The sequence below is a fragment of the Rhagoletis pomonella genome, unplaced genomic scaffold, assembly GCF_013731165.1.
Source record: "Rhagoletis pomonella isolate Grant_MI unplaced genomic scaffold, Rhpom_1.0 Rhpom_scaffold_00001, whole genome shotgun sequence".
Taxonomy (NCBI): domain Eukaryota; kingdom Metazoa; phylum Arthropoda; class Insecta; order Diptera; family Tephritidae; genus Rhagoletis; species Rhagoletis pomonella.
Genome location: NW_023458555.1, coordinates 9,592,561 through 9,612,997, shown reverse-complemented (window position 1 = coordinate 9,612,997; position 20,437 = coordinate 9,592,561). Strand labels below are relative to the sequence as shown.

Below are 20,437 nucleotides of genomic sequence, written 5' to 3'. Positions count from 1 at the left end.
GCTACTACTTTCTTTACATTTCACGGAATTTATTGTATTTCAATGCGCCATTGCTGTTATTGGTGGCAGCGAATGTCTGTAGCTGTTTGCGGTAACTTACTACATATATGTACATTGTTTTGCTTTTATTCATTTGTTTTTGGTTTTTCTTTTTCCTCGGTTACAACACTGTAACACTGTTGGTTTAGCTCAGATGGGAGTAATTTGTATATGTTAAGGTGTTTAAAAGCGTTTGTGAACAGCATAAATTACTATTCATAGAGAAAATCTACGTATAAATGAGCCGTGCCGCTTATATGGACCGGTGAAGGGCAACGCAGAAAGTTGACAGTGGTGATGATGGAATGTTTTGGGTACTGCCACCAAAAAGTCAAACAGTAGATTATCAGATGGTATCTTTATCGTTACCGATGTGATAATCGATATAATTGCTGATACATCAGTTTATATTATCAATGATACTGATAATTTTTCGATAATGCTATCGATAAATTCATTGACATTTGATATTATCGATATAGTTATCGATAACTTTTATCAATGTAAATTCACAGACATTAATATCGATATAGTTATCGATAAATTTTGGGTTATAGACATTAATATCGATATAGTTATCGATAAATTTTTGGGTTATCAATGTATTTATCGATATATTTATCAGTTATCGATATATTTATCAGTTATCGATATACTAATTTATATAACAGCATTTTGAAATAGGCAGGATGACAATCCATAGCCAGAAATAAGTCTGCTTCGTTTCGGTAGGGCAGGCCCGACTGTCGTGTATTTTGGATAAGGCTGGGTGGCACAGGAACTTCTGGTGAGGAAATCGCCTTTTTTCCATAAATGTCAGTTGCGAAGTTTTGCAGAACCATGATACGCGGCTTTGCACTTCAAACAACGATATGTATGTATGCTAACAAACTACTCGATTTTTCAGCTCACCGAAAATTCCTGCCCAAAACCTTTTTAGATTTTTGCATACTTTCAGATCCGGATCAAGGGGTCACAAGACCCATATCAAAGTCAAATTAAGTTGTTGCCCTTCATAAAGCCCTGTGACGAATGGATTCCGGAGCTACTCAAAAAGCCCGGTTACGGAGGAACTCTGCTATCTCCTAAAAACTACCGCCTCAGTTTAAGCTGCTGCCCCACCGGGATCTCATATGGCAGTAAAATCCCAACACGGAAGCACACAGCAGCTGCAACCTGACAAAATTATAAAAATGGTATCGGAAGTACAAAGCCTATTAGCTCTCACAAAAGTGAAAGGAACCGAGAGGTATGCGCAACAAACACTCATCATTGTGTGGCCAACGAACAGCGTCTGAGGAGATTTGCTGCAGCATGATGGCCTTTACTTCCCAAGCTCTCTAAAGCCACCCACCAAGTTAAAAGTACCGATCGTCGCCTAGCCGTTCAGGGAGGATCCGAAGGACTTCAAGACGTTGCAAGAGTCTTGGGGTCAAAAGCCAGTGGGTCTGAACTCGAAATGGTATGTGGAGCAAAAGAGCGCCACTTGTGAAGGAGGACCAGATCAGCCCTGTGACGATAGTAGACCCGTGGAGAAGAGTGTAGCGACAATGGCTTCGGGAAGTTCAAAGTCTGACAGCGAAACTGAAACCAACTTGGCAGCATTCGTGAAAACTGAAGAACCATCTAACAGGCAAAAGATGGACGCGATATTAGAGCCTTCTATTTCGAATAATGTAACATATTTATGTACAGACAGTTTTTTCACCTTTCCGAAAACTACCGTTACATGGTAAGCAGGGGTGGTTTTACGCCTATTTCAAACATCTCCGATAGAACGTTCAGTTAGTAATAATGAGATAAACTTATATAGTTATATGTGGGGGGTATCACACCCATTTTCCAATAATAATGTTATTTTTTTCAGAGGATTGTTGTTAGTATAAATTTTTAGTAAATTAGCGTCATTAAATTTCTAAATATCGAAATTTCAAGCATTTCTCAAAATTAACGTTATATCAAAAATGCCCATTTTCCAAAATTTATCATAAACGTATTTACTGATTTATCGAAGGTTTCGTATTTATCGAAATTACTGTACGATTTTTTAAATTTTCAGCCGTTTGGTATGCTGTACCAAAGCCAGCAACTGTGCCAATTTTGGCAGAAATTGGTAGAGCGGTTACCAAGATACACACATTTAATCAAAAGTGGGCGGGTCTTTACCCATTTTCCAAAAATTTATAGTATTCTTATTCGTCGTCTAAGAATCGTTGTAAAGATCAATTTTGAGTGAATAAGCTTCAATAGTTACTAAAATATCGCAGTTTTCGTATTTCTGAAAACTATCGTTATATGGGAGGTAGGCGTGGTTATTGTCCGACTTTCCTCATTTTCAATGCCATCCGTTCTACGGTGAAAAGAAGTACACGTACCAAGTTTCGTTAAGATATCTCAATTTTTACTCGAGTTATCGTGTGCACAGACGGACGGACGGGCGGACGGACAGCCACCGCTTAATCGATTTATTTTTTCATTCTGATCATTTATGTATCTATATCCATCACGATTCGTTTTGGCTATTACAAACAACCGTTATGTGAACAAAGTTATAATACCCTTATGCACACGTGCGCTCGGCTATAAAAATGAAAAATGTCCTCTGAAATATTTAGATCACCAAAACAACTAAGTATAACTATACTGCGCTAATTTTGTGGGGCGGAGGACTGTCGTAGGCTAGCAAAGCTCAAAAAGTCCCAGTTCTTGGCCGGATTCTATCGACGCGAGCACCCGAACGAGCTCTGGTAGTCAGGACTTCCTTCGAAGGACGCCATAAGGCAGATTTACAACAACAAGGCTGTATAGGCAAACAATTCATCAGACCGTCATCGTAGTTCAATCAACACCCATTGTAGGGCAAGATCTTTGAGAAATACGCGGATAGCAAGTTAATTTCGACACGGATATCCCGCATGTGAAAGTTACTCGAAAGATCACATTTCCCGGGACTTACTTTTGTCAAACAACGCCTATAAATATGCAAGGTTTTTAGACGTAATTGCGTACAGTGCACTCTCCACTAAGTTGATTATAGAGTATTTTTCAAATAAACAGCCTCTTTGTGAGTGTCGTGTTGGGTGCAAGTCGCGTTTCCAGAGTCGAGTCGTATCGAAAAATGTATTAAAACGCAACTTGGCAGCAATGGACAGATTTACGATTTTCGTCATCTACTTATTTCAGCACGCCCGTAGGCAATGCCAATGTTGTGAAGTCGTGCAATTGGTCTAATTTACCACTTATATACGCAATGAGGCCAAAAGTCTCCGAAATTCGAGAAAATCGAGCTTTTTGAACCAAGGCGAGCCGATTTGCAAGGCTACATGCTAAGAATCGCAACACATTAAAATTATATAAAAAATATTTATCGAAATTAAAATAATTGCTGACTCTAATATTTGTTTTTTGATTGGTTTCCTGTAAATATGTGTGAAAAAGAATCACATTCTTTCAGAGTGAAAACGTTTTCTTCGAATAATTGAACCAGATAAACAGCCGATATCGTATGTTCTACAACCATTTTTGATACTTTTTTAGACAAACGTACGTTTTGGCCGCACAATTTACTATTTCTAATTGACTGTAATTATAGAATATTGTCAGTTGTCCAGTTACATATGTACAAATAAAGCTATGAAATTTTTTTTCATTAGTTTTGCTTAGATTTGACATATTTATTTGTATATAATTTGTGTAGCATAATATCGTCTTAAAATACTAAGTAACTAATTACTAATTGAATTCTTTATTATCTCTCTCATTTACTTCGCTTGGTCTGCACTACATATTGCCAATTGGTTATGTTGCTTATTCACTTTTATTTTATTTCTTTTTTAAGGTTGCTAATTCTTGCTTACAACATAAAACTTACTTCATTCAAATCTTTTTCTTTTTTCCATAATGATTCCGAAATGTGAATTTTTAATGCAATAATATATTCCATTTGTAATGTTAAAATTTAGTCAGGTAAAAATCATCAACATCAATCATTATTGTGAAAAAAAATATAGGGAGAGGACAATTTACTTAAATGGCGAATACTAACAACAAATTATTACGCGATATAGTGTATATGCAAGTAATGGTAGGTGAATATTTTCGCAGCTTCGGTTTCTTGCATCAATATTGGGCATATATCTACAGGAATTTTATATTTTAATTAGCTAAATGTTCTCCTATGTTGCTGTTTTTAGTTTTGATATCTACTTGTGCAGTTTCTTGCTATATTTTCAACTGTGTGGCAACTTTTTCTAGTCTAAGCACATGTACGCCCAGTTGAGTGACTGACCGAATGTACGCTTTTATGATTTTGTTGTTTTTGTTGATGTATTCTATATCGGGAGCTATGTATTGTGGCGGCTTAAATGCCTGCTATGAAACGGCTAGCTGCGCATGTTTGCTATAGCTTATTTGACTTTTCCAGCTGCTGCCGCAGCGGCTGCCTCCTCTTTCTTTTTCTGTTTTTCACGCATTACCTCGGCATCTCTGTATAAATGGGTAATATAAAAAAATGTTAATACGATGCCTTATTTTAAATACGCCGATATAAATTACCTTGCTTTCCTCTGTTCAACTGTTAAATTATCACTGCGTTTACCCTTGCCAAGTTCTTGCAGTTTCTTCTGGGCCTTTTGGCGGGCAAGATCTCTTTGATTTCCACCTGGAACATTCCAAAGTACATGAACAATCAGTTTTTTGTAAAGCATAGTTAAATACATAGATTAAACCAATTAATAACTTAGGCATATTGGTATACATATTTAAACATAGGATTAACTCATATCAAAATAGGAATTAACTTGCCATCAATCACCGTATAGATAATATTTATTTACATAAGCTATAATTTCTGAAAACTTGTACTTCGCTAACAGTTTTACAATTTAAATTTACGTAAATTAAGCATCCAGAAATTGTATATTTTGATAAAATGTATGTAAAGAGCATAATTAAAATGCATCTGCGCCAATGAAAATCAGATACTTCAATAGCTTTTCAATGTGAAGCAAATACCAGTTTTAAAAAATTTTTCATATTCATAGTACGAAGTTACTTGCCAATGAACATTGCAAAACTTAAACAAATCTAACCAGGACAATAGCTTACAGCTCTTTACGCAAATTTTCTTTAACAAAAACTGTATACATTACTAGAATATCCTATTTATGTTACTCTACATTTCTTTCTTTAAAAACGCTAGAAAATCTGAACTGAACAAACGTGTCAAATTCGCCTCTTGATCACACTTTTCGATTACCGCGTATCTTAAAGAAACACTTGTTAAAACTTCCGCAATAGAAATAATCAAATAAGTCAAACCTTAAAATATACTTATGTATTTCACATGAGCCAATATTTATTATTAAAGTTATTGAGTCACGTTTATTTCACACATTTACTTCAATAGTGTAAATACAAGTATTGAGTTCAGGCAGAAATTACCACTACCTCTTCTTCTATGTTTCATATCTGTATCGATTACCATTATCTCACTGGAGCAAAATATGTATGATGTATTCATCTTTACTATGGGAGTATGTGCATATGTACATACATACCTAAATTCAAAATTTTAAAGCCGTTTTTGTCGAAATTTGGACTAAATCCTGCAAAACCTGCAAATCGTAGACGTTCTGAAACGCTCTAACTATTTTAGTAAATGGGTTATATGTAGTAGGTGTATATCGTACACACACTTTAAAATTAATGCAAAAACATGTATAACAGTAGTTTTCTATTTGGAGAATATTTGCAAATTTGCATTAATTGAAGGTAAATCCTACAAATTTATTTATGCAAAAATCAACCTCAATTTGTTTCCGAGTTGTGCCTTTTTTGAAGAAGGCGTGTGCCATGCGTATTTTCCCCAAGGTATTTTGTCTATTTCCATAAAATGAGAAAGTAAACAAGTTTTAAATCGAAGGTCACGCCCATAGAAGGGGGATGACTTGAAAATGGCGACATTACCTCAAACAACGAATATTTATCATATTTAATAAAAAAAAAAGTTAACCTGTTTAGAAGATAATTTATAAAATTAATCGATGGGTGACATTTTTTTTAGATTATATTTGAAGCTTACGCACCTTCCAAACCAAAAAAATCGCTGCCTTTGCTTTGGCCATTTATGGCACATCATCGTAGACCCAAACGCAACTTGTTACGTGTTCCCATACAAACAGAAACAAATATAAACACTATTTTAGGTCCAAAGCACTTACGTGTCATATTTTAGATGTTATGCAAAAGCTTCCTGTAAATTTATTTAAACTATTTTAGACTTTTCCCGTGGCTGAAACGCCTATCGAAAATTTTCACGCCAGTCCGTTCTCGATCGTTCTATTAATTTTGTTGTGTGTGAACTCGGTGTTGCAGCTCGTTACTTTTGCTCAATTAACTCGTTTGTTTTATTTGTCAAATTATGACAGCCTTTGTTGTTTTTAAAATGGAGCAGGGTTGCTGGCGCCCTTCGGTTGCATAGTGCAAAAGGTAGATGCCGCGCAAATCGCTTTTCGTTTTTTTTAATTCTCTTAAATAAAATGCTTTAAACATTAGGAAAAAAAACAAGTGAAAAGAAAGCATTTCATTTAAATAGTAAAAAATATGTTTCATACCAAGTTAAGTAACAGAAAATGAAACAAAATAAAATGAAAAAAATTTGGTAAATTAAGATAAAACAATAGGAACCTTTAATAATATTTCTGCGAGATGTTTCTTAAAATATTTAAAAATTCTTATGAAATTGAGAGCATGCTTTATATTTAATAATATTTACTATAAGCACAAAAATATACTTTTTTAATTTCATCAAAATAAATTAAATTTTTAATTATAGAAAAAATACCGCATTTTTGTACATATGTATCGTTTGCATTTGTTGTTGTTTGTAACAGCATACAAACTCCCAATATAGGTTTTGGGGAGTGATGCAGGAGGGCAGTCCTTGGCCAGATATACATAGATCTGGGTCGTTCCGGTTACGTAGACCCGATTGTCGTGAGAGCTATCGTTTACATTTCGCTACCTTCGGTGGACTTACACTTTGTCGTAGAACTATGTAGCACTTACTAAAATTAGAATACAAAAACAATAAACCTACAAGGCTGTACAAGCAAACTAATAAGTTACAACTGTATGTTATTTTAAAACAAAAATCAAATCATCAATAGCTTTACCTTTTTTGTAAACATATAATAATTTAATGTATTAGTGTATGCTGGGAATTAAAATACCCGGGAGTCCAGGACATCAACAAATCAAGGTCTGCGGTTTTCTGTTTAAATTATTAAATAAGTCACAAACCACCAATCCATTAAAATATTTAGGGCAGACAAATGCGCATAAATGTATACATATTTGTATGTATGTATTTAGTAATTTTGCATTTCTTGGTGCATGTACATTAGGGTGGTCCAAATTTTGTATGTGCGAAAAAAATGTCGTCGTAGAAAACGGGGCAGGCACCCACTTAGTTTTTTTTTCCTTTTGGTATTTGTAATATCTACAACAACTTTCGATTTTCTACTGTAACCAATACAGGGTGCTCAATGGCCTTGAAATGCGTTACTGAGACCCTTTGGGACTGACAAAAGATAGCCAATATTAAAAAAGCTTGTGCGATGGGCTTGGAACAAGCGACGTTAAAAACAAATCCAAATAAAAAACATAAAATAGTTTGGAGCATTTTCTATACAAATACTGACAGCCCCTGCAAATGGGTAAGGTATATGATTTACAGATATGTACCTGGAATGTACGGTCCTTCAAGCTCTGGATGTCCTAGAAATCCATAAGGCTTACATCACCGCAGTACAGGAAAAGTGAAGAACGCAGCTTGGATGGGAAAAGTATTCGAGCGATAATTGGAAATAAGGCAACAATGCTCCGGAGCTGTAGGTATGCGGGTGAACTTTTCAAAGTCAGTGATGACAACTTGGTGGAGGTCTAATAGCCGTTGGTGAGGTCCTCTGTCATAAGCTCTCCATTAAAGAAGCAGTAGACATACTGATGGCTCCGAATTGATCAAACATTGCCTGATCTCTCACTCAATCGAGTCGAACTTCTAACTAGACTTAGACAGAAAACGCCACTGACTAACTATGGTGCACACTTCGACAGATGGGGCACATGTCAGCTAAGCCAGAGTTGTTTAAATGGTGACCCCTAGAGGTTTTCGAAAATGGCTAGTATCTATTCTCGAAAATGCTTGAGGAGTGAGACCCAAGGTTTTAAATTCTTAAGCTTAGTAGCAGCTGTTGAAGTAATTCCACTTCATCATACTCCATACAAGCTGCTGCAGTAGCAGAGTACATGAAACCAGTGGAGCCCACCACCGAGAGAGGACTAAGGAATTCCTTTACCATTTTCGAGCATATCCTCGAAAGAGTCAACGACCGTGATTTCCGCCTGGCTATCATAATTGTAAGTACATGTTAACCTTATTTGTTAACCTTAATACGGCAATACACTTTTTAGAATCCAATTGCGGCTACCTAAGCTTTGGAAATATTGCAGTTATTCCGTCGACAAAATTTTAGGTGACTGAAGAGTTCCTCATTGAATACACTACCAACTACCTTTCCAACCAACTTCGATCCATCCGAGAATAAGTTCGCAGGTAAAGGTTTTCCATCCAGCCCTTCCTGGATGCAATGACGATGGTGAAGGATCCACTCGGGATCAGCATACCCCGAATAGCCATATCAGGAAGTGAACTTAAAGACCACAAAATTTAGTCGAGCAATATCTTTACCTCCTATATCTACGGACACAACGTTTAGAATTGCGTTAAGCGCGTAGAGTCGGTCCGAAGAGTCCCATTAATTCCAATAAAGACTATACAAATTGTTTAATTATGGTATCATAGAGTCATAGAGACCCCACCGATACCCTCTTCACTCTTTCCTCAATGTTTGGATTCCAGTAAAGCTTATTGCCAAAGATCTTGTCGACATACTTCATCCCGTTAGACAATGTTAGCAGAAGGCCGACTATTGAGGTTAGGGTTTTCATCTAAGCGGAGGAACAGTTTTCAACCAACCGACCTGATAAGGTCGACCTCGGCGTCCGGTTTATTTAGGAAATTTACTATTGCCTCAGACAGGTCGCTATTGAAAGTCCCTGCGACACCAACTGCGTAGACTTATTGATCTCCTAGAGTAGGCATGTGAGACACTTTCTGTCTTAGCTAGGAAGGTAACTTTGACCTAGCACAAAAGTTTTGTAATATAGGTACGCTGGCCATATATATGGGGGCCGAATCCGGGACAAAAAAATATATTTTTTTTCATTTTTTCCGCAGAAACTAACAGATCTTAAAACCCTTTTCAATGACCCTAGATGTATTAGACCTGAAACAGCATCCTTAATGTAACTTCTCAAATGTATAGGAAATATTTCTCAAGATTTTTACACACAAAATTTGTTTAAAAAAAATTACTTAAATTTTAGTACAGTAAAGTGCATGTTTGAAGTAGCTAATTTTTTTTCAAAAGATTCTAATTAAAAAGTTCCGGGAGACTTTGCAGAATTATTTTTTATAGTTTTTTGCACAAAGTTGGAAATTTGGATTTATATGGTTTTTGTTAGGAAGAGCTTTACTTTTACTACTAAAATGTCGAGTCCCAATTCATATTTTGGTCACTGTATATAGTACATTCCTCGATTCGAATCACAGGCATTCAGATTAGAAATGAATAACTGTTTATGGAGAAAATTACCATACCATTTTAGTGAGCTCTTAAGGCATAGAAATACCGCACACCGAATACGGGACGGATAGAGGACATTAAAAGGAATACAGAACATTTGGCGTCCCGTATAAAATAAATAAATTACCAGGGCAATTGGTCAAAAAAGAGGACTGCCCGTATAATACAGAACGGATGGTCACCGTAAATATAGGTGAGGTTGATTTGCTGTTTCCAAGCGTTTCCTGCTCGTTTTCGGATTAAACGGGAAACGAGCAACAATCAACATACTGAGCTACTGCTTATTATTATGTTTCCCTCAACCTTCAGTTACCCTACGTGCATGGGCGTAGCCAGGTAGGGGCAGGGGGGTGCTCGAGCCCCCCCCCCCCCTAACTTTCAAATTTTCCTTATATATATATAAAATAGTACCCTGAAATGCCAGCTTAATAGGGTCGAATCAATCTGCATTATCATTCCCCTGCAGAAGGTTCCCAATAATAATACCCAATTGTTTATTTAACCATTTCTTCATCGCAACTATAATTTATAGGTCCGCCAAAAATCCCGAAAAATGCAATGGGCGGACCAATAAAAAATCGTTAGTATTTAAAAATGGTTAAATAAAGAATTGGGTATTATTATTGAGAGTCTCCTGAAGAGAACCAGAGTTTTCCGAACGAAAAATATAGATTTTCAAGAATTATATACTAGGGCGGGTCGAAAATCTAATTTTTCTCAAATCCTTTGGTAATAGTGAAAATACAGCGTAGCGACGAATAACTGTTACCCCGGTTTTTTTGAGAAATAAAAGGGTCCTTTATAGATTTTGCGAAAATGTAATTTTCCACAGATTTTACTTTAGTTGTATTAATTAGTTTTTAAATTTTAATCCTTATTTACATTTTCCAGCAGTGTAAACTTCGAGAGAAAAGTTCATTTAGCATAATTTGATATATATTAATTGCTGAGTAATCAAATTAATTAGATTCTGATTAATCAATATGTAATTAATCGGGAAATTAATTATTTAGATTAATGAAAAATAATAGATATTTGATTAATTAATTAATCGGCTTTCGATTAACCAGCTTGTTCGATTAATTGATTAATCACACATCCCTAAATGAAAAATTTGAGCGCTTTGAGCTACCTCTAAATATTTTTTAATTTCAAAATAAAAAAATAAGGGTATACTTTTTTCGATATAGAACAATCCTAGGGGGTGAGAGCATTACAATTCCGACCTTATTTTTTCTGGACCACCCTAATGTACATGCATACTACAATAGGTGCGTGCTTATTTGTGACATTAGTACCAAGTCAACAAAAAGCTAGAGTAAACAATTGCATTACAAAAAAGTTTGTGACATTAGACTCATTAATAAATACTTAAGTATGTACATATGTACATATAGTATTTATGTGTGTTTGTAAATCCTTATTTAAAAACTGCAACTTTACTCATACAGACCTGGCTCTCTTTTTTTCCAAGAGTGCCTGGATACGTTAGTGCATAAAACCTCTTAAAAAAATTAATATTTACTATATGAATTTATGTATGCGCTTTTCCATGCACGTTGCGCTATTCGCGCAAGCGCTTTTACAGTACCTTTGAGTATTTGAATGTCAGACGGCCAGCAAAAAATGAATCAAACAATAAGCTAACAAATCAAATTTTTTCTGCTCCCAATGCTATTACTTTTACTACATATTGAAGCTTTTGACGCTCACTGAAATCCATTAAGTTGTTAGAATCAAATTATTTGCGCCAACAGTAATTTTTCATGTCACAAAAGCATTTTACAATTTTTTCGCCCCACTCTGATTGCAGGTCGACGGTCCATTTGCCAATAGCCACTTCACTTTTTTACACTTTCCACTCGCAAAGCTATGTGGTTGCACTACATGCATGGCCGTGAATGTGTGTTTACATATGTACATATGTATGTATGTATGTACAGTAGGGTGTTGCAAAAATGCGTGTGAAAAAGTGAAGTCGGAATTTCAATGCTCTCACCCCCTCGGTTTGTTCTATAGCGAAAAAAAACCATAATCCTATTTTTTTATTTTGAAATTAGAAAATATTTAGAGCGCTCAAAGTTTTCCATGCATTTTAAGTGGAAAAAAAAGTTTTCGTAGAAATTGTATAGAAGTCTTGAAAATCAATATTTTTCGATCGGAAAACTATGTTTCCCTTTAGGAGATTCCCAATAATATCTAATACCCAATTGCTGATTCAACCATTTTTTTATGTTAAATATGTTTTAAAGGTCCGTGAATAACCCCAGAGAAGGCAAGCTGAGTTATCCGATCGAAAAATATTGATTTTCAAAAATTCTATACTTACTTCCACGAAAAACTGTTTTTTTTTCTCTCTGGAAAACTTTGAGCGGTTTGAGCGAACTCTAAATATTTTTTGATTTCAAAATAAAAAATAGGGCTATATTTTTTCGATACATAACCATCCTAGGAGGTGATAGCATTGAAATTCCGACATTACTTTTTTTTGGACCACCCTAATGTGTAATGTGGGTGCCATGTACTGCCATGCGAATACAGTTAATTGCCTGCCTGCCTGTTTCAATTGACTAAAAAGTGTCACTTTGCCTTTGAGTACACTTACTCGGGAAAACCCCACAGCATTCGGTGAATCAAAATTTGTTTACTTTGTGTGCGCCATCAGCGGCAGGTGAGGGCCATCGGTACATACATACTACATACCAAACAGCCAACCAGCGCCACCGGTGCGTATGAAAATGGGAAATTTATTTTATTGCTATTAGTTTTTCCTATTGCCTGACTCCACAAATTATTGTTGGAGTAGTTTTCACGGATTTTTTTTTTTGTGTCCCTAGCTACTAGTTCCACTTGCTTTTTTTTTAAGCCGCCACTCACACTCACCCGCAATTCCAGAAATATAGAAAATAATAATCTATATAAAATTAAAATATTTCAAATTATTACGAGCAGTTGACCAACACGCGTGGTCGAGTGGATAACAAATATTTAACGGCGCGGAGTTTCAAGTGCATTTACATACATATTTACTTAGAGTAGTGGTTGTGTTAACACGCGATACAAAATTTACATACACATACTGTTTGTTTGCACAACGAAGGACCTGCATATAATACATACATATGTACAAACAAATTTACAAATTCAATAAATAAAATGCAATTCCACTTCAGCGCCGTTGCGCTTGTTGGCCTTTTGTGCAGTCTGGCGCTTTTGTCGGATTATATCCAGAGCGCACACGGCTTATCTACGGTTGATTCGGTACGTCGCAATAGAGGCTTTACATTTAGTTCGGTTAATGGCAGCAGTGGTGGTGGCAATGGTGGCCAGTCCATTGGATCGCCGAGTGCAACAGGTGATTCAGAATTTGGAAAACTACTACGTTTGGGTTATGTGAAAGTTTTGTGAAAAATTAAATAAATCAAAAATATTACTGTGTTGGTGTTGGTTGATTTTTCCGGCAGGGTGGTAAGATGACTTATTTTGGAACGAATTTTCGTCATCCCTTGTCAAGCTTGGTTTGCAGACAAATCGGTTTCGGCGTTGTGCCATCATCAGTGCCATTTTTCGAACAAAACGGAAATTCTTTCCAAAATAAATCAAAACTATTACTATTATATAGGTATGTATGTATTTATGAAAAACAAACTAAGTAGTTGAAAGATTTGTGAAGTTTGGTATTTTTAATAATTTCCAAATTTTGTTAGAAGTAGTTCTGATTATGGAACATAATTTAGTACCCAAAGTAGATGGATAGACAATACAATGAAACTGAGTACTTTTTATTTTTACGAATGTTGCATACACTTTTACTTTTTAAGCAATAGTTCACGGTTGTTGTATGTATTTACAAGGTCACACACAGTGGAACGTCCCCATGTAAGCTGCGGCTAAAAATGGTAACCGTACTACGAATTCGCTGAAATTTCTTATATGCCCTATTCTCTCCTAGCTAGCATTGAAGAATGGCAAAAGTCGTCGCACTGCACAGTGGTTCCATATAGCCAGCTGCTTTGGGTCGCTTATGCCAGATTTAAAAAATTAAAAATGGCGCATCCAATTCAAAAATTCAAAACTCATTGAATCTCAACAAAAGTTACAAAATTAGGACTTTGGGGGTTGCTAACTGCTATAAAAACACGGTGCTATAAAAAAAAATCACGAAATCCACCCGAAGCAAAAATTAGTGTAGATTGGGTCGAATACAATATGAAAATAGGTTTGTTATAGTTATTAAAAAAAAGGTTATTTTCGTACAGCTTGATTATTTTTCATCCGATTTTAAAAGGCAGACATGTTTTGAAAATGAGATTTAAGGCCCCCCTTTGGGCATTTTAAGAGACCTCTAAATATTTTTTGATTTCAAAATAAAAAAAATATATTCTTTTTCGGTATAGAGCAATCCTAGGGGGTGAGAGCATACAAATTTCGACTTTACTTTTTCAACTGCATTTTTGGACCACCCTATTCTAGATATATTGTCGTAATACCGGATTTCCACTTGGCATTAAATTAGACAAACTTTAATGAACAAGTTTGACATTAAAAAATAGTTAGTCATTAAGTTAAAAAAGTGCTATTAAATTCGTTTCCACATGCAGGCCTATCACAGATTGCGAGTGAGCTCCGGTCGTGAGAAAGTCCCCCGTCACGAATTCGGGAAGAATGCTATCAGCAATTACGACGTATTCGTAGTTAGTGCTGCCTTTGGTTTTTGTTTGTTTTTATGTTTTGGTTTAAATAAAATAAATCAAAATAAAATAACTTGAAATCAGTGATACCATACTAACGAATTTCGAATTTGCGGGAGAATTTCGTGATCACGACGGAATTCATGAAAAGCCTGATGGCATTTTTTAAATGGCACACATTTTTCGTAATTTCGGCTCGCTTTATGTTTCGATGTATGTAAATGTCTCTAGAGTCTTTGGATTGTCCTGGCGGAGTAACGACGACTTCTATATTCGGGAATGTATTGGTCTGTCCAAATTACGATGAATATATGGTAGATATGCGCTTCCAGTTTCTTTTGCGCCAATATTCAACAGATCTGCTATTATACTTTCGGATCTGAAGATTTTTTTATATTTTATTTACTTTGTTGTTGTTTTTATCTCTTTCCAGTCGATTGTAGCGTTATAAGCTTCATCCAAATACATTTGTATGGCTGAAAACTGTAAAAAGTGAATCCTTAATATCTTTGGTGCACTCTGACCGTCTATTGACAAATATTCATCGTCATATTTGCTGATACCTTTTTTTTTGCTTTCCTCAAAATAAATAAAGTTCTAATATTAACCTAACTGCCACAAATATCTTTCGCAGTTATGACACGCCAACTGATAGTCGGCAGCATTTCGCCATTTACTGTTCCGGCCAGCAGCACATCGTACTGCATCTGTGTGCCACCCGGTTCATGCTCGAATTCAAACAATGACGGCAGCGGTCAAATCGACGTACGCATCGTGAACAATGTAAGTGAAATAAGAATTCTTTAAGTTAAAAGTGGGGTATACGAAACTTCTTCCTCGCCCCCCGTGCAGTCGACGTCTCCCACTGTTACACCAACCTTTTGCAATTACGGACTCACACTTTGCTGCCTAGCGGGTTCATACCAGTGTGGACGCCGCTATTCACCACCCCCCGGCAGCACACCGGGCGGCGCTGGTCAAGCGCAATTCGGCGAATATCCTTGGGTCGCAGCGCTGCTTACCAACAATGAGGTTTATTTGGGCGCCGGGGCGCTAATCACTGCACAGCATGTGCTCACGGCCGCGCACAAAGTCTACAATATTTCGTAAGATAATTCGCAATTTAAATATTTTTTTTTATTGTTGAACTTACTTACTTTGACGCTTGCAGCACTTCAACCTTCAAGGTGCGTGTCGGCGAATGGGATGCGGCAAGCACTTCGGAGCCCATACCAGCGCAGGATGTGCTCATCGCCGCCGTTTATTTGCACCCGAATTTCAATTCGGCTAATTTACAAAATGATATCGCCATCATTCAACTCGCTACAGCTGTTTCACTCACCACAAAATCTACGGTGGGCACTGTCTGCTTGCCGACGACAACTTTTGTGGGTCAAACGTGCTATGTGGCCGGTTGGGGTAAGAACGATTTCGGACCCACAGGCGCTTATCAGGCTATAGAACGGGAGGTGGATGTGCCACTCATTACGAATGCGGCGTGTCAGTCATTGCTGCAGGCCACACGACTCGGATCATCTTTTCAATTAAACAATAGTAGTTTCATTTGTGCTGGCGGTCAAGCGGGCAAAGATGCATGTACGGTGAGTACGGAATGAGTGTGGCGAGGAGGTGACAGAGTTTTGTACATATTTACTTGGCAAATAATTATCTGTGCTTTCTTTCATACAGGGTGATGGCGGTGCACCACTCGTTTGCCAGAGCAACAACATTTGGTATGTGGTCGGCTTGGTGGCTTGGGGCATTGGTTGTGGCCAAGGTGGGGTGCCTGGAGTTTATGTGAATGTGGCCACGTATCTGGCGTGGATTCAAACAGTTTTAGCCTCTTCGTAAATTGACGAAAGTCTTTTGTGAAGGAAGTTTGCGCATCTGCAACACGAAAAATTTTACGCAGAATATTTTTTTACGCTTTCTGTGTTTTGGAAATCAAATATTATACATAAGTGTAAATCCTTCTACGTGTGTAATTAAATCAGTCCTTATTCGAAAAATTCAAAATTGTAAGAAAAGACATCATTCTAATATTGGAACTCCAACCCCTTTTGGTATCCCGCACGCAGGACTGAAAATTTCAACCAATTTCGATGGAGTCGAATCGACCTCCATGCTCCATGGGATCGCGTTCTTTCCTACAGAGCTTTGACGCTTCTGGAGATTGACGCCCTGGCAGCAGACGTGAGGACTTTAAGAACCGCCTCGCTTCGTCGTAGCCATAACTTATGAATACACTGGTATCAGCATTCAGCAGTACCCTCGATCTTCTCAAGCTTTATAACCCTCCCATTTTACGTCGGAAGGTTGGAATTACAGTATCGAAGAGTTTCTTCGATTTCCACTCACATGGAGGAATCTGCAAGGAGCTAGACACGAGCCTGCGGATGAAGAGCGAGGTGCTTCTTTTCCTTTCTGCACCTCTCAAACCAGGGAGACTGCCTCCTTGCAAGGGAGTGGCCTGCTAATCAGCTTGTGCAGGCCGTAGTGCCGTGTGGCAGTACCAGTTGGGGCTGGTCAGGGTGTTCCGTTGACCATCCCACGACCTTTGTTGCATGACAAGAGGCAGTGGCGTGTTCACACGACTAGCCGCCGTCCCATCGAGTGTGCGAGTATGATTCTCAGAAGCTGATAACCCTGCTAGCCACCACAGTGCTTCAGAATTTTTATGGGCAGTCTGCGCACAGTGGTTCAAAATTGACATTTTGTGTTCACAATTAAGTGGAGCCTTCAGTTTTTAATGAAAGCAAATAAAATATTGCAAATTTGCCCAATTCTTGAATTTTTGTTAGTTTGTATAAAGTTTGTTAGTGCAAAGTGCTGAAAAGTAGAAAAAGTTGCAAAAAAATTAATCAAATTGATTGAAAAATTAAGACTCCAGTGAATTGTGAACAAAAAAAATTCAATTTTGAACCACTGTGCGGCGTTCCGAGAGCACCTTTAGCTTGTTAGTTTTGTTAGTCAGACATTGCATTGTAAAATTCTGAGATAGGGCTTTCTTTAAACAAATTCTGAAATAGGGCGTTCTTGAAAAGTTTTCTGAGATAGAGCGTTGTTGAATTGGCTGCCGAGATAGGTCGATCTTCCACTCAGGTGACGATATAGTATAAACAAGTTGAACTTAAGCTGTAAGAATATTTACTCTCCAGTAGACTTGGTTTGCGTAACGAATTTATTCCTCAAGACTCTTCGAGTCAAGTCTTGAGTCAAGAGTAATCCTTAATCCTACCGATCACGTTAAGATTTTCCAAATTGTCTTTTTCTGAATTTGTGTGCATAAAATTTAATTTGTAAATAAACGACGTGAAATACACGGTAAATTATAAGACAAAGCTTGCAATTGAATGCAGCTGAAGACTAGACTGAATGTAGTTATGTACATAGATGTGAAATTATACGTACAGATGTTTGTAGATATGAATTGTGCACACTTGTGCAAGCTCTCCGACAAATGCAAATCCATAGGAATAAAAAGAAACTACACAAAAATGCCAAACAATTTATGCGCGCGCGAGGAGGCTGAGCTTAAAAATGGCAGTAAAGCGAAAAAAGACAAAAACAAATTCTAGAAGACTAGAATAGCTAGCGCACATTAACAAGTCAGAGGGAATGTTTGCCAACAGGTGAGTCGCGGAATGCGCCCACTAAGTGGCATCATTCGAGAGAAAGCTTGAAAAAACCGAAGCGTTTGTATGTATATTGGCTGCTATGGAATGCCTTGTTACATTTGTTGTTGGTTTTTATAGGTTGGTTTATAGTAGTTGTGGAAATCGTACACTTTCATTTGCAAATCTGCACTTAGACGCGGGGATGGATATATAGCAGAGATGGGCAACCTCACACTATCCCACACATGCGCTTGTGTGCGAAGCAGCGAAGTTTTGCTCACTCTTTTTTGCTAAATTACATTTACATAAATATACTACATTTATCTAAAAAAAACTACCACATCCTGAACTAATTTTTTTTTTTAATTTCCTCATTCTTACATCCCTAATTTTCTGTTTATTTTATGCTAATGCACAATTAATGGTTGAATGACAAAGCAAAACTCCATACGGATCAGAACGATTCGATCTTTATTAAAAGATTTCGTATTATTTTGGCTTTATCGGATTTTGGAGGCATCTTTTGGACTTAGAAAATTTGCCTCGCATTGATTATAAATGAGAAAAAATAAATCAAATACCTTAATTCTTAATTTCTCTTGCTTCCTATATCAAGACATGAGGTTTCACAAAATGTGGACTTAGCAACTTTTCACACAAAGCTAGCGATATTTATGATGTCAAACGACTGGTCAGTCGTCTCTTGAAAAATTTGATTTTTTCTCTTAATAAATGTACATATGAAAAAATTAATTCGCATTAATTTAAAAATAAATCTGAAAAGATTCTTTTGTATTTAGTTTTGAAACTGGCCAAAATATTGGTGATTTTTTTAAAAAGCGATAATTTAGATTTGAAATATTCTTAAGTTATTTTATTTTTTTTATTTTTTATTAATACATGTACACAATACTTCTGGAGTAAAATATGAGCATCATGAGCATCCTCTAAATTTATACTTAGAAACGTAAAGTTTGGTACTAGCACCTCTTTCGGTAAGAGGAAAAATTTGGGAAGGGGCCACCTTGTCCCCTACCCTATCTAGGAAAAAATTGTTTGCACCACTCTAGTGTACAGGCGCCAAATAGCTCTTATAGCTGTAAAACAGTAATAAGTATGCACGAATGTTCATATGTATGTATGTATGTAGGTGTGCTTGAGTGCCCCCACACCACATTCTCATACGCACTTCTGTGGCATATTGCGTGATGACAACAAAACCAACAAAAAAATAAATACAAAAACAACAACCACTATAACCAGCCTGAAAATGCAACTGCAAATGACTCACTATGCCAATAAGCATAAATGTATGCGTACTCGTACGTACGTATGTATGTATCAGCGCAAGCAAACAAACCTCCCCACATACACGCATCTACGCAAATAAATCGCCTCAATGCTTCGCGACATATATGTATTCGTACACATGCTTTCACGCTCTGTTACGCGGTTAGACACACACACACACACTCCATCCAACTCGCACTTGTCGACAAATATCGACTGACTACTTACCTACTCGTACATTGCAAGTACATACAACACTGCAAGCCGCGCGCCTCAAGGTTCCTTTGCTCCATTTCGATTTGGCCTTTCTCCAGCTCAGCATATTGTTGGAGCCTTTGCCTGCTCGTTGGTGGGGGGTCAGTCGGTCTGCGGGTTGGCGCATTTTTTTTTTTTTATTGCTGCTCTGCGAGTTCTAAAGTTACCATGGCTTATTTCGCCTTTCCTTTCAATTTTCAATCGCTGCTCAAATTGTCTGCTTTCCCATTTGAAAAGTGAAAATTTGTATAGATTTTTGTAAGTTTTTTATTTTTCACCTTTTAACTGCCATTCGACACACTTTATAGTTCGCATAAAATTGGGCAATTGACCGTTGTTTGAACTTGTCTTTGAAATTGACTCAGGATTCTTTTGCTTTTGTTTGTTGGCCCCCAAATAATAACAAAGCGTGAAAATCGAGTGAAAAGGAAAAGTAGCGAAACCGTGAAGTGAGCTCCACAAAAAAAAAAAAAAAACAGGCAAACAGCGCTGCAGAAACGATAAAGGAAAAGCTGAAAAATAATACAAACAAAACTTTAAAATTATCACGCAATCAGCTTTAGTGAGTGCGCTTTGGTGAGTTCGAAGTTTGTTTTGAATTTGGCCAAAGTGTTGGATTCTGCGCAGTTCCGACACGACTGAAAGTGTAAAGAGAAAGGACTGCTCTTAAAATCGCTGATTATGAAAAACTTCATTTCAAGTAAATATTTGTAGAGAGTTAGTCGTATGAAAAGCCCACCCATGAATACCATTTTTGATATACCAAAGATCATTGTAAGAATCAGCGGCGCTTTGTGTTTCTATGGACTACTAGACCTAAATGTGATCTCCTTGT

At 36.9% G+C, this 20,437-nt stretch overlaps 2 protein-coding genes across 3 annotated transcripts; one reads left to right on the top strand and one right to left on the bottom strand.

Moving 5' to 3' along the window:
• Positions 1 to 3,692: 3,692 nt before the first annotated feature.
• Positions 3,693 to 6,399, bottom strand: LOC118738328 (putative SERF-like protein). The gene is made up of 3 exons (XM_036469256.1): positions 6,261 to 6,399; positions 4,594 to 4,699; positions 3,693 to 4,524 (listed from the first exon to the last, which is right to left on the bottom strand). Exons 1-3 carry the CDS (start codon positions 6,265 to 6,267, stop codon positions 4,446 to 4,448), a joined length of 192 nt encoding a protein of 63 aa, XP_036325149.1. The 5' UTR covers positions 6,268 to 6,399; the 3' UTR covers positions 3,693 to 4,445.
• A 753-nt stretch (positions 6,400 to 7,152) lies between these two features.
• LOC118750545 (phenoloxidase-activating factor 2) lies at positions 7,153 to 16,533 on the top strand. Of its 2 annotated transcripts, none has more exons than XM_036485277.1 (5): positions 7,153 to 7,300; positions 15,075 to 15,223; positions 15,293 to 15,546; positions 15,612 to 16,041; positions 16,130 to 16,533. In XM_036485277.1, exons 2-5 carry the CDS (start codon positions 15,077 to 15,079, stop codon positions 16,289 to 16,291), a joined length of 993 nt encoding a protein of 330 aa, XP_036341170.1. In that variant the 5' UTR covers positions 7,153 to 7,300; positions 15,075 to 15,076; the 3' UTR covers positions 16,292 to 16,533. The 2 variants fall into 2 exon arrangements, with proteins under 2 accessions (XP_036341170.1, XP_036341164.1); XM_036485271.1 differs by lacking the exon at positions 7,153 to 7,300 and adding an exon at positions 12,719 to 13,104.
• Positions 16,534 to 20,437: the final 3,904 nt, after the last annotated feature.

Bases quoted from the DNA above. Each gene is read 5' to 3' on its own strand.
- LOC118750545 (XM_036485271.1), top strand. From the start codon at position 12,906: ATGCAATTCCACTTCAGCGCCGTTGCGCTTGTTGGCCTTTTGTGCAGT. The intron at 15,224-15,292 runs GTAAGTGAAATA...CCCCCCGTGCAG, and splicing joins ACGTACGCATCGTGAACAAT to TCGACGTCTCCCACTGTTAC. The intron at 16,042-16,129 runs GTGAGTACGGAA...TCTTTCATACAG, and splicing joins CGGGCAAAGATGCATGTACG to GGTGATGGCGGTGCACCACT.
- LOC118738328 (XM_036469256.1), bottom strand. The intron at 4,525-4,593 runs GTAATTTATATC...CCATTTATACAG, and splicing joins GTTGAACAGAGGAAAGCAAG to AGATGCCGAGGTAATGCGTG.